Source organism: Chelonia mydas, chromosome 7 (genome assembly GCF_015237465.2).
Source record: "Chelonia mydas isolate rCheMyd1 chromosome 7, rCheMyd1.pri.v2, whole genome shotgun sequence".
In the NCBI taxonomy this organism is placed as follows: domain Eukaryota; kingdom Metazoa; phylum Chordata; order Testudines; family Cheloniidae; genus Chelonia; species Chelonia mydas.
The window spans coordinates 11,080,369-11,093,851 of NC_057853.1; the positions used below are offsets into that span (position 1 = coordinate 11,080,369).

The 13,483-nt window shown below is 42.1% G+C and overlaps 1 protein-coding gene across 6 annotated transcripts in view; it reads left to right on the top strand.

The window, feature by feature from the left end:
* Nucleotides 1–1,429: 1,429 nt before the first annotated feature.
* Nucleotides 1,430–13,483, top strand: part of PPP4R2 (protein phosphatase 4 regulatory subunit 2) — a 39,552-nt gene continuing 27,498 nt past the window's right edge. Inside the window, exons 1-3 of one of the 6 annotated variants that reach the window (XM_037904015.2) lie at nt 1,487–1,641; nt 2,044–2,194; nt 2,367–2,448. In XM_037904015.2, the coding sequence (XP_037759943.1) occupies nt 2,447–2,448 (2 nt within the window). In that variant the 5' untranslated portion in view covers nt 1,487–1,641; nt 2,044–2,194; nt 2,367–2,446. Of the gene's footprint in view, nt 1,642–2,043; nt 2,195–2,216; nt 2,449–13,483 lie in introns of those variants that run through there. The other 5 variants (XM_037904014.2, XM_037904016.2, XM_037904017.2 and 2 more) reach the window with 5 other exon arrangements.

Here is a 13,483-nt window from a genome sequence, read left to right on the forward strand (position 1 = left end):
TTTAAAAAATATTTGTTTGCATAGTTTTGTTCAAAAACTGTTTGATTAACTAACATTTCTTATTTATAAACTCTTGAACATAAATTTTCTAAAGCTAAGTCAGATCAAATGCAAGTGACCACCTACAGCTGTTAAAATACGAGTCAATGTATGTGTGCATATATGTAATTAAGGATAGCATCCTACATTTCATTTATGGTGCAGAGGTACACACTGTGGAAAATCATACATTTGTACAGTTGTGTATGTTTTTTTCATGATTACTGCTGGAAGCGTGTCCTTTAATGACTGGATATGGGATTCAAGATGTTAGATCTCAAATAAGGAATATCCCTTCAAGTTTGGTTGGGCGGTCATCCTACTACAACCACATCTTAATTCTATTAGATTTTAATATAAGAAATAACTATTTAGTTTTAACACAGATGGTCAATTTCACAAATTCCTGAAAGATACAGAAAATATTAATTCATACAATGGTACACAATGGTATTATAGTACAAAGCATCTTTCACATGGCATCCTTCATATACAACGTATTGCAAAAATACTTTACAAAGGTAAATAATATTGTAATAGGCAAATAGAAAGAGAGATAAGGGACAATTAAGTGGCACAAGGAAAGGAGAACAGCTATGTATTCACCACTTCAGTTGGAGTGCAGCTGAGTTTGGAAGAAGTGTGTGTGTGTGTGTGGGGGGTTTGGTAGCCCCCAATCTGAGTATGGAAGGTGTGTGTGTCGGGGGGGGGTTGGGCAGCCCCCATTCTGAGTGTGGAAGGTGTGTGTGTTGGGGGGGTTGGGTAGCCCCCAATCTGAGTGTGAAATGTGTGTGTGTGGGGGGGGAGTTGGGTAGCCCCCAATCTGAGTGTGGAAGGAGTGTGTGTGGGGGGCGGGGGGTTGGGCAGCCCCCAGTCTGAGTGTGGAAGGTGTGTGTGTTGGGGGGGTTGGGTAGCCCCCAATCTGAGTGTGAAATGTGTGTGTGTGGGGGGGGGAGTTGGGTAGCCCCCAATCTGAGTGTGAAATGTGTGTGTGTGTGGGGGGGGGGAGTTGGGTAGCCCCCAATCTGAGTGTGAAAGGTGTGTGTGTGTGGCGTTGGGTAGCCCCCAATCTGAGTGTGGAAGGTGTGTGTGTCGGGGGGGTTGGGTAGCCCCCAATCTGAGTGTGGAAGGTGTGGGGGGGTGAGTAGCCCCCCAGTGTAAGTGTGGAAAGTGGGGGTCGGGGAAGCCCCACACTCAGTGTGGGGGGGAGGAAGGTGGGAAGCCCCCCTGACTAAGTATGACCGGGGTGCGTGTGATGGGTCCCTAGGCCCAGGCCTGGCCACAGACGCCGGCCCGCGCCTAGCACCAGCCCTTCCCCCTCCCGCCCCCGCCAGGTTGTCTCCCCGAGAGGCCGGGCGGTCGCAGCCTGGGCCCCGCCCCCCGCGCGGCCCCGCTCCCAGTGGGAGGGGGCGGGCCGTCGGGGGCGCGCACGGTGACGGCCCGGGCGCCATGTTGGAGGCTTGCTGAGCCCGCCGCGGTGTGTGTTTGTGCCGCTGCCGGTGCCTGTTTCCTGTGCGGGGCGGGGGGCAGGAGGCGGGAGCGGCGCAGAGAGGGGGCAGCGGCGGACCATGGACGTCGAGAGGCTGCAGGAGGCGCTGAAAGGTGGTGGCCGGGCTGGGGGGGGTCCCCACGCGGGGAGGGAGCGAGCGAGCGAGTTCTCCTCACTGGGGGCGGCAGGACCCCCTGCGGGTGGGGTCCCTGCGCTGAGGGAGGCCATGGCCCCCCCGGGACAGGCGAGGAGGCAGCGCCCTAGGCTGGGAGGGGAAGGTGGTGGAGAGGAAAGCCCCCCCCCGCCCCTCTGGGGAGGCAGAGCTCTCTGGGACATGAGGGGGGGGATGCCCTTCCCCCCCTCCCAGGAGGGGCCCTGGGCTTCAGGGGGGCGGCTGGGGGTAGGGCCCCCAGTGTCTTTCCTCCCCCTCCTCCCCTTGCCCCGCTTGAGCCCAGTGCCCCCCTCCCCCCCCGTGCGCCGGCCCCCCCTCTCACCCCTGCCCTTTCTCTCCCCAGCCCCGTTCGTGCTAGCCTCAGCCTGCCTCCCTGGACGCAGCCGGAGTCCATCAGCCTCTCTCTCGTGGCTGTAGCCGCTCCAGAGAAGTTGCAAATCAACTTCGAGTGACTTACTGCCATTCAGATGTAGACGGTTCCCTCCTCAGAAGCAGTAAGAGGCTCGCAGGGCCCTAAGGCTGCGGCTCGAGTGGGGTGGAAGGGGGTGGCTCTGCTTTCCAGCACCCTGGGACTTGGAAAAGCTTCACGTGGGAGCTGCATTTGCAGACCAAGTCCATTAATGTCGATTGGGATTTTCTCCTCCCCCCACCCCCTCTTACCTGCAGATTTTGAGAAGAGGGGGAAGAAGGAAGTGTGTCCAGTACTGGATCAGTTTCTTTGTCATGTTGCCAAGACTGGAGAGACAATGTAAGTCTGATCCCTTCCCCACTCCTCTTCCCCAGTTGAGACTTATAAGAACTCTCTCAATTTTAGGCCCAGAGATAGATTGAGTAATGCCCAAGTTTTGCTGGCATGTAGGTTGATTTGGTGTGCTGAATATATTCTCTTTCATTCTAGTTGCTGAAGACCTCTTGAGTTTTGTTTATTTCCTTTCACACTTAGAGTTGGTACACATTAGTCTGATGTGATTGAGAAGTTTCTCCTTGTGTTCAGGGTCATCTGTCAGGTTTCGTTGATCCTATTAAATACAATAAGCCTGTTGCTTTTTCTGCATTTTAGATAATACTCATATCAGTTTTCATAGCTTGAAAGAGGAAAAGTTTAATATGTATTGTGATCTCTCTTTTGATGTGATGATATCTGATAGCATGGTTCACAGACGTGAATTACATGATTAATTTTTGCAGGGTTTGTGTTGTGTACTCACAGCCTGTGTTGCATACTTACAGGCTGTCTTGCATTTAGTTGCTGCTTTTTATGTGGAAGGGGAAAAATAATGTAGGTGCTCTCCGCACAAGAGGCATTTGGGAGCTAACTTGTTACTCTCCATTTCATTAGGTCCTCATTTCCCAGTCTGCACACAACTGCTCCCATTTCACTTTCCCCAGACTTTCTTTTGTAGATCAACATTAACTGGGGCAGGGGCCATTTGGTTTTTTCTTGGAAGGGACCTTGTAGTTATAAAGGAGCTAGAATATCTCTCTCCTTGTCAGGGATAATCTCTGGTGCAGTATTGGGTGACTTCCTTGTTGTCTCACTATTTGGCAGGAAGGAGAAAGGCTTCCCTGGGTGGATTGCTGGTGTGTTGCTCGCTTTCTGGCTCTCAGGCTGCCTCCTTGTTTTTGAGGCCTAGTACAGCCAGAGTACAGGCTTCAGAAAAGAGTATATGTCTATACTAGTGTTTTATTAGGAACCACTGATTCACAGAGGCTTTGTTCTAATTTATACTGTGTCTAAGTTGCAAGAGATCTGTTTTTAATGTAGTGTGCTATTCCTGCTTGAATTTGTGGCCTTGAAGGGAAAGCTGAAGTTCTGAAATGTACTTTGCTCCTTGAATCAAAGGCTTCAATTTAGCAGAAAAAGGCACAACTGTAATACAGATATTTTTGCTTAATGAATCTTTATGCTGTCTTGTTTTAGAAGAAATTATATTTTTATAAAGTGTAAAATTACTCTTTAGGTATGCTAATTGCTTACATTTGTCTGAAATTTTCTTAGACAGGAAAACAAAAGCCTTTATCTACTTTCTGTTTTGGAAACTATAACATATTTCTAAAATTGATTGCAGGGGAAATATTTAAGAAATCACTAGTGATAGGGAATTTAGAGCCAGGCGATACAATGTAACGTCTATGTACTGTTAACTTTTGCTTGCTTTTCTGTTTGGGAAATATGTGGATTAACTTTGTACTCAGTTACACAAACAAAGGCCTTGATCCTGCAATGGGCTTTGTATTATTTGAGAGACACATTTTTGACACTTTATACAAATGATGGCCCGATACATTCTCAGTAGTTTCTTTCTCTGTTGTTATCCCGCTGTATTTTTCTAAATACTCAGATATTTCAGTAGCTCTAGGCTGTTTAATAGTTTCACATTTGTTGGTAACAGTTCAACAAGTCTCCAGTGTTCTCCTTGTACACAAACAAGGCAATATTTGGAACTACATGCACACAGGCTTCACCATACATTTAATTCTGCTCCCATTAGACCTCAAGATCTACATTATTTCTTCGTCTAATATTTTGCAAAATTTATTTACCCATTGCATATTGAAATATTCAGAGGCAATGTTTGTTAAAACTGAAACCTAGTTCCAAGGGTTGCTAAACCTCAGTATCGGGAACACAATTATTTAAATAATTAGGGCCCTCTTTTTAGGGAAGGTCCTCTATGTTGGAGATTCTGCACATTGGCAACATTTCTTTTACCAGTGGTATGTGGAGTTGTACATATTCCTGCTGACATATAAGCTAGTGAACAAAAAAAGATTTGTATTAGTGGGGAAGGAGGTAAATGAGATAACATGAGGCAATTTTGCTTTCTGTCTTGCCTCAGTTTATTGTTATGCCTCCGGTTTTCAGGTAGAGCCGTTGTGGCTTTCATAATATTTCTTTTCAAACTTTATATATACTTTATAAAATAAGGTTTAAAGAATAGGTGTTTTCCTTCTGTGGTAGCTGTACTTTCTGGTAGGTAAACAGTTACTAAATTTAATTAGTATGGCTTTGAAAATTAAAATGAAATATGTCTAGAAAAAATGGTCTTGAGGTTCTCATAGGAGCATGGACGTGCTATATATTGCACATTTAATAGCCTACGTCTTAATCCTGAAAACACTAACTTATGAGAGTTGTTCCATCTGACTCACTGGGACTTATTCACCTGAGTAAAATTACTTGGTGTGTGTAGGATTGGACTAGTAATTAAAAATTTTATAGGTACATTGTGAAGCCTGGGTATAAATGTGCAAATGCTAAACTTGGTTGCAAGGATTTGCAGCATCTTGCAGTAAAAGCCTGATCCTCCACCAGCTCAAGCACATGCATAACTTTACTTATTGGAGTCTATGGGACTATTACTGTGAGCAAAGTTAAGCATATACTTAAGTGTTTGAAAGATTGTAGCCTGAATTTTTAACCAAGCACTATGGAGCTATGCAAAATGATGTTGGTTTCTTGTAATTTGAGACTTATACTGAACAAGAATTATGCCCAACCCACACTGTCTGAGAACTGGTGGCTGCAGGTTGTTTCCTAGTACCATCTTATTTGTAATGTGCATGTGAAACACCTTTCAGCTAACATTTTTCAGCAGAAAGCAACTCTGCTGCCTAAAAGCCCTACCTGGAAAGCTGTGAAGTTGCACAATTGTTTTCTGCCACTCTGTAGGCCTTAAACTACATCACTCAGTTATAAAGAAAAATAATCCAATTGTATCACTCCTGCAGCTGCACAAACCCTAATGTAATGTAGAAAAACACTGTTTTTCAGGAAGTCTCTCTAGGTGACTGGAGAGCTAGTATTTATGACATTTTCAGTGTCGGGGAAGTAAAATCTTATAAATTGAGCAATTTTTGTTGAAGACTTCTTAAAACTAGGTGTGTGTGGGAAGGGGGTTGTTTAGAATTGCCACTTAATTCAAATGCCTAACAGTTGAAAGAAGGGTCTCTGAATTAAGGATTCAATTCTCTGCCCCTTCAATTAATGGCAGAAGAGCTTGATAGCCATTTCTTTGGGTCCTTTGAGGAAACATGTAGTAAAAACAGGGAAAGAAGGTTGGACATTCCTGGTAATTCTAAGGTAGAAAAAATAAGCAGAGTTTTAAAAAACCCCTTTATACACCCCAAAAAGCATAGATTATCTTTTCCCCTCCCTTCTGCCTTAGGCCTCCCTTCTCTGCTCCCAATTCAGGTAACATTTAAGTTTGCAGTCTTAACAATAGTTTTTCCTATTGCAAAAGATATAATGATGTTTTATTAGTTACCTATTTGTTTGTAGCATCCTTAAGATCCTACCAAAACCTGTAGAAAACTTGGCTCAGGTCAGAAGTGATTAATTGTAAAATAGTTTTAAGCCTTTTCTGTGCTTGGGAACAGTTCTGATTCATGACCTGTGACCAGGGATTGGTGGGGTTGCACTAGTGCTTACTCTAAGTGCCTCTGAGTACGTTACTCAGTTTACCTAGTTTTGGTTTTTAACTTTTTTACTTTAGGCTGTGGACTGCATAGTTTGTTCTCTTCTGTAGTCAAGTTTTCCCCCTCAGATGCTTTTGTCTTCTAAGTTTTCCCAACTTCTGTCTAACTGAATACATAGGAAGCTACCAAGAGACAACCTTTCAGTTTCTCACATTGGCCTGAATTTGAAAAATACCTTCAAGTGAATTTAGCATGTAGTGGTCTCTAAATGTCCAGCATATGTTCTGTGCATCTGTATTCTCCCTAAGATAATACAGAAAGGGGGCACATTTTTAACCTCATCAGTATTTTGGTCTGTTTTAATATCTTTGTTTACTCTTGCTGGTGGAAAGTGTTTAGTTTTTAATTGAACTTTTTTTAAACTTCCTTCGTGAACTTCAGTTCTGTTTTTTTTAACTTGAACCAGAGTGAAAAAGGTGTTGTCAGTTGTAAAACTGGTCTAATGATGAAAATAACTGTAAATATGGACAGAAGTTCCTCGAATTTTCGTTCTGGCATTTCAGCTATATATTTTGGCATTTTGTATGCTAAGTTCCTTTCTTGTGTTTCAGTGTATGTAAATTTTTGTAGCAACATATGCTCTAACTTCAAAGGTTCCCCTGCTATAATTTAAACCTTATTTTTATGAACAATGTTCTTTTTATTTTACTTTCAAATTTGCTTTGCTTTATACATGGGTATGTTAGTGTAGAGCTTTCAGTAGTAAATATAGATAAAATCACAAAACTATTTATCATCTGACTTTCACTTGTAACTTTTTGAAAAGCTCCTTTTATATTGAAAGTTAGTTTGGTCTCAGAATAAAGTTGGATTTCTTTTGGTAGAAAAAATAAGAAGCAAATTCATTCAACTGTTCGAGTTACTGGAGAGAGATGCGTTTTTCTATTTTTTTTTTTTTACTTCAGCTGACTAAGAAGGCAAACTTTAAACTTCAGCCAGAGGACATAGGTAGTTCTCAATGAGGAGTGCATGTTTTTGCTTAGTCAAGTTTCTAATTAACTACCACGTAATAATGCTGTGACAAATGCAATGTAACACTTTCAAATAAATGCAGTGCATGTGACTGTTAATGCACACACTTTACAAATGAAGTTAAAGTGGTCAGTCTTTCTTGATTTTCTTCAGGGATCATCCATCCTTGATCCCATACCAAAATGGGCTTATTTTTGAATGTTTGACCATTCAATAAGAACATAAAAATGGCCCTACTGGGTCAAACCAAAGGTCCATCTAGCCCAGTATCCTGTCTTCCGACAGTGGCCAATGCCAGGTGCCCCAGAGGGAATGAACAGAACAGGTAATCATCAAGTGATCCGTCCCCTGTTGCTCATTTCCCAACTTCTGCCAAACAGGCTAGGAACACCATTCCTGCCCATCCTGGCTAATAGCCGTTGATGGACCTATCCTTCATGAATTTATCTAGTTCTATTTTGAACCCTGTTATGGTCTTGGCCTTCACAACATCCTCTGGCAAGGAGTTCCACAGGTTGACTGTGCGTTGTGTGAAGAAATACTTCCTTTTATTTTTTTTAAACCTGTTGCTTATTAATTTCATTTGGTGACCCCTAGTTCTTGTTTTATAGGAAGTAGTAAACAACACTTCCTTATCTACTTTCTCTACATCAGTCATGATTTTATAGACTTCAATCATATCTCTCCTTAACTGTCTCTTTTCCAAGCTGAAAACCCCCAGTCTTATCAATCTCGCCTCATACGGAGGTCGTTCCATACCCTTAATCATTTTTGTTGCCCTTTTCTGAACCTTTTCCAATTCCAGTATATCTTTATTTGAGATGGGGCGACCACATCTGCATACAGTTTTCAAGATGTGGGCATACTATGGATTTATATAGACGCAACATGATATTTTCTGTCCTGTTATCTATCCCTTTTTAATTATTCCCAGCATTCTGTTTGCTTTTTTGACTACTGCTGCACATCGAGCGGATGTTTTCAGAGAACTATCCACAATGACTCCAAGATCTCTTTCTTGAGTGGTAACAGCTAATTTAGATCCCATCATTTTATATGTATAGTTGGGATTATGGTTTCCAATGTGCATTACTTTGCATTTATCAACATTAAATTTCATCTGCCATTTTATTGTCCAGTCACCCAGCTTTGCGAGATCCCTTTGTAGCTCTTTGCAGTCTGCCTGGGTCTTAATTATCTTTAGTAATTTTGTATCATCTGCAAATTTTGCCACCTCACTGTTTACCCCTTTTTCCAGATCATTTAAGAATATGTTGAATAGGACTGATCCCAGAACAGACCCCTGGGGGACACCACTATTTACCTCTCTCCGTTCCGAAAACTGACCATTTATACTGACCCTTTGTTTCCTATCTTTTAAGCAGCTACCAATCCATGAGAGCACCTTCCCTCTTATCCTGTGGCAGCTTACTTTGCGTAAGAGTGTTTGGTGAGGGACCTTGTCAAAGGCTTTCTGAAAATCTAAATACACTATATCCACTGGATCCCCTTGGTCCACATGCTTGTTCGCCTCCTCAAAGAATTCTACTAGATTGTTGAGGCATGATTTCCCTTTACTAAAACCATGTTTACTCTTCCTCAACAAATTATGTTCATCTATATGTCTGACAATATTCTTTGTTATAGTTTCAACCAGTTTGCCCGGTACTGAAGTCAGGCTTACAGGCCCGTAATTGCCAGGATCTGGAGCCCTTTTTAAAAATTTGCCTCACATTAGTCATCCTTCACTCAATTCAGTTTGTGAGGTTCTGGGATTAGTACCCCAAAGTGCGTTCTGGTCTTCAGAGCACAGGAGGTTTGACTGAAGGAACTCTCCCATTCGTCTCTTCCCAGATGGTAAATTGGCTCCCTCACTGCTATGGAGGTATTAATGCAGTGCTTATGCTTCAAGGATTATCTGTGTAGTAATGGTAGCAATTTCAGTGCTGTACCCTTCGGAGGCAGCATTGCAGTGTACACAAACTGTACTGGTGTTTCCCAGAAATGTGAACTAGTGTGGGTCTTGTCTTTTGTGTTGTGATTTTTGGGAGGGAAGGGAAAGGGACATCCAGTCGCCCACATTGTGGAATTTGGGTGCTAAGCGCTTCTGAATCTGTCCCACGGAAATTAAATGTCAAAGCTACATTAATGCAGAATTAACAGTTTGAGTAAAGAAATGCAAAATCCAAGATCCTCATAGTAATGCTAACAAGCCACATTGAATGTATTGTGTCAGCCTTGCCAAGAACATTTTCCAGCCTAGGCAATAATGTACTAGCGCAAAGTAACAGTAATATCAACGTGTGTGAGCATTTACTGTCACATACAACTCCCTCCGATGCCACTGTATGTACTCTCTATTATGTATATACCAGGCCTCATAAGCTCACTTCACGCCATTGCTGCTGTTCTTACAAACATCAAGCTGTTCCCCTCTCAGGCTTTGCCTACACTAGCACTTTTGTTGACAAACATTTTACCAATCGGGTGCGGAAAAAACAAACGTTTGACCATCATAAGTTTCACTGACAAAAGTGCTGGTGTGGACAGCGCTATGTCGACAGGAGATGCTGTCCCACCGACATAGCTACCATCGCTTGTTGGGGATAGTTTAATTATGCTGGCAGGACAGCTCTCTCCTACTGGCATAGAGCAACTATGCAGGAGACCTTACACCTGCACAGCTGTAGCCGTACAGTTGCCAGGTCCGCAATGTAGACAGTCTCACACAAACAACCCACCGACCTTACAATTGATTCATTCTATACACCAGCTAATTTATTCACACCCTAACCCAGGCCTATTCAGTTTCCCCTTCTACTCATTCATTAACCTTGCTTCATCAATTCTGTTACCTTTGCTAATTAGGTTTCTTTTTCTCCTCATCATCTTCATTGGTTCTTTTCTTATACTCTGGACTTACCTACACTTGAAATATTACAGGGGCACTGCCGCTGTAAGCACTTCAGGTAGACACTACCTATGCTGATGGGAGGTAAGCCACCTCCCTGAGAGGAAGTAGTGCTAGGACAGAAGAACTGTCAACTTAGCTATCTATGCTAGGTGTTAGGTTGGCTTAACTACGTTGCTCAGGGCTGTGGATTTTTCGTACTCCTGAGTGATGTAGCTGGGTTGACCTAACTTTTTAGTATGGACCTGGCCTCTGTCTCTCAATAGTGGCTCTTAAAAGATGCAGCAGCTGCTTTAGTACCTCCTTTGTCCTCCCCGCTGGGACTTAAATTTAACTTCCCATAGGGGTTTCACTTCTGACTACTTCACTTGAAGTGCTACTCTCCCAGACCCTTTGTTCAGACTGGGAGTTCTGTCCCATCCTAAATTATGCTTACAGAGAGCACAGCTGTTATTTATCTTCTTCCTACTTGAAGACGGATAAACTAGCTCTCTTCTCTTCCCCTCTGTAGACCTTGGGAAGCGATTGCTGGGCAAGGACAAGGCAAGCCTGGAGAGAAGACTGGTAGTGCAGGACTGTTCTGGTCTTGACCTCAGATAGTAAATGTTAGGGAAGGGAACAGACCTTGCCCAGGTAATTGAGTCTGGAACAAAGAGGATTCAGCAGAGGCTATTGCAGCATCTCCTCAACTTGGCCTTCTGCTGAACTGAAGGAGCATGAGTGGCATTCCCACCACAGACCTGCCATTGTAACAATGGTAGCTACAGCACTGGAAAAGTGATTAAAACAAAATATCTTACAGCCTGTGTAAGTTGATTGGTCATGCTTGCTTGGTTGGAACGACTTACTGTTTGCATTTCACGAACAGGTAAACGGGATTTTGCCATTGTGTACGAATCAGTGTATTCAATTTAGCAATCTAATAACCAAAAATGTTAAATTTCTGTAATCAGTCAGCCTTTATTAGCATTTTAAAGGGAGAGAAATAAAGGGTAGCTGTATGCATCCTACATAGTAAAATTACCTAAAGATATCAGCTTGTTTGAAAATGTCTGAACCCTAATTCAGATCTTGTTCACCTCCAGTGTACACTATTGTTTTCCACTGAAGTAAGTGGAATTACACAGTATAAACCTTGTGTGAGATCAGAATTTGGCTTTTGATATTCAAACGCATTTTCTTAATACCGTTATCAGTTGTCAGCTTCCTGAACAACTAGGCCTTGCCTTTCCTGGCAAACATGGAACCTGTAATTCACGACCAGTGGAGCAGCACTGATGATCACCAGTTTTGCCAGTGTAGATGCAGCCAGAGTGTATTCCTAATTCCTTAGGCTTGGATCTAACATGTCATTTGCCCAAAAAGAAATCAAGGATTTATTTACACAATTAGTCAACAAAGCAAAACAACGTCTTCTGAATTGTTGAGAAATTCCATGTTTTTCTCCTTTAGACTGTCTTCACTAGAGGGAAAAAAAGTGAGGTAAAATCATAGTGAAGACTCAACTTGTGTTAATACTACACACTGCTAGCAGGTCCAGGTAAACCCTAGACAGCCCATAGTTTACATATTTCGTCCTCCTAACTTGTGTTAAAACTACAAACTGTCCTGTCTTCGCTAAGCTTTTACCTTGTGTGTCAGTTCGTGTTAGCTAACCTAATAAGAAATACTTTTTTATGACTCATGTAGAACACCCCAATAAATACTACATAATCACGAGCGTTGCATTCAGTGCTACAGCTGTAGGAGCATAAAGAAATCTATCACTAGCTCACAACTTTTATTGTTAAGCCTGTAGAACTTAAGGGTTTGTTTGCATGCTGAAAGCATTTAAGAATCTAATTTTCATTGATGCACAGGGGATCTTCATACGTCAATCCTATTATCATTGTTGGGAATTTCCCATGTTAATTCCCAGTGCATTGATGTTGCTATTTTCACTGTCTCCAAACCAGAAGCATTGAAATGCTTTGGTATATCAAAATAGCAAGTGTGCAGGAGAAACCAGAGAGACTAAATAATTCTTAAAGTTGAAAAATTTTAAAATATTTGAATCTAAGTTTAAAAACAATGTAAGTTCTATTATAGACTGATAGTGACATTTTCTCTTCTCACCCTAAATTACTAACTAGTTATCTCTACCTAGTGCAGCAATACACTAGCTTTCAGGGCGTAATTTTCTCTCCTGGTTCCTTAGCTCATTCACTAGCTTTGATGCAGCATACGGATGATATATAAGTATCAGGGGTGAAATTCTGGCTCCACTGAAGATAATGGGAATTTTGCCATTGACTATAATGGCACCAGGATTTCATCCCAGATATTTTCAGAGGCAGTTGAAAAAATGTCTTCCACTTACTCCCCTATCACCAAACGCTTCTGATTGTGTGCCTAGTGATCCTTTTTTTTGGTGGGGGGGTGGGCTGGGGGGGAAGAGATGTTGAAGAAAAACGTGGGCGTTAAGGCATATCCAAAAATAGCCAATGGTCATTATCTGTTTGGATACTGTTTGCATCAAGGCTAGGGAAGAATACTGCAAAATATGGGTCCTAAAGCTGGTGTTTAAATTGGGTGCAAGTTTGCAGGAGTGTCTTATTTCTTTGCTTCACCCTGAATTTTTAGATAATCCTAGTGATTAAATCTATTTCAGCTGTGCTTTCCCAACATTTGCTAACCCTAGGAGAGTGAAATTGACCGTTTCATGCTGCTACTGCCAGTACCTCTGGGGAAGTACTGAGTTCAGGAGTGTCTCTTTCTCCACTATGGGTGCTATGCAAAGGGGTAGGAGGATGAGAAACAGTGAAAGGAAGAGCTAAAAACTTTACTAGATTATTTTGCTTTATTTGTTATTGTATTAAAAGTCCATAGTCTGCACTGAGCAAACCCACACACAGAAATAAAAGAAAATGGAAGATAAAATGCTCAGCATTCAGTTTGCTTCAAAGTCAACAATAATAGTAACTTTGGGAAAAGCTATTAACATAACAAACTCCACCACCCCCCACTCCCCCCCCCCCCCCAAATCAGAGTATACGGAATGAAGCCTTCACCTCTCTGACTTAGTTTTCAGCTTGTCCTCTGGTTTTGAATTTTCATTTTTTATGAACCTCTCTCAGAAAATACAGCTTCTTTTTCTTTAGGTTAGCTGGAAATGGAATGCTTGATTGTACTTTCTGAGTAAAGCTGTGTTTCAAATTTTAGTTTTTTCACTTTACACTGGGCTAATGTTAGGGGAAAAATAAAAATCCTCCTTTCCTATATCTGAAACAAAATTTTGTTTTGTTCTGTGGTCTCAAGTTCACAAAATACAGTAGTAGGTGTCCATTGTTTCCCTTTTCGCTTTGCTTTTTCTGGTATTATGACAGTTTTTTCAGAAGAGATGGAGTCCTCTTAACGTTTAAACCAAGTAACTTGGTAACAA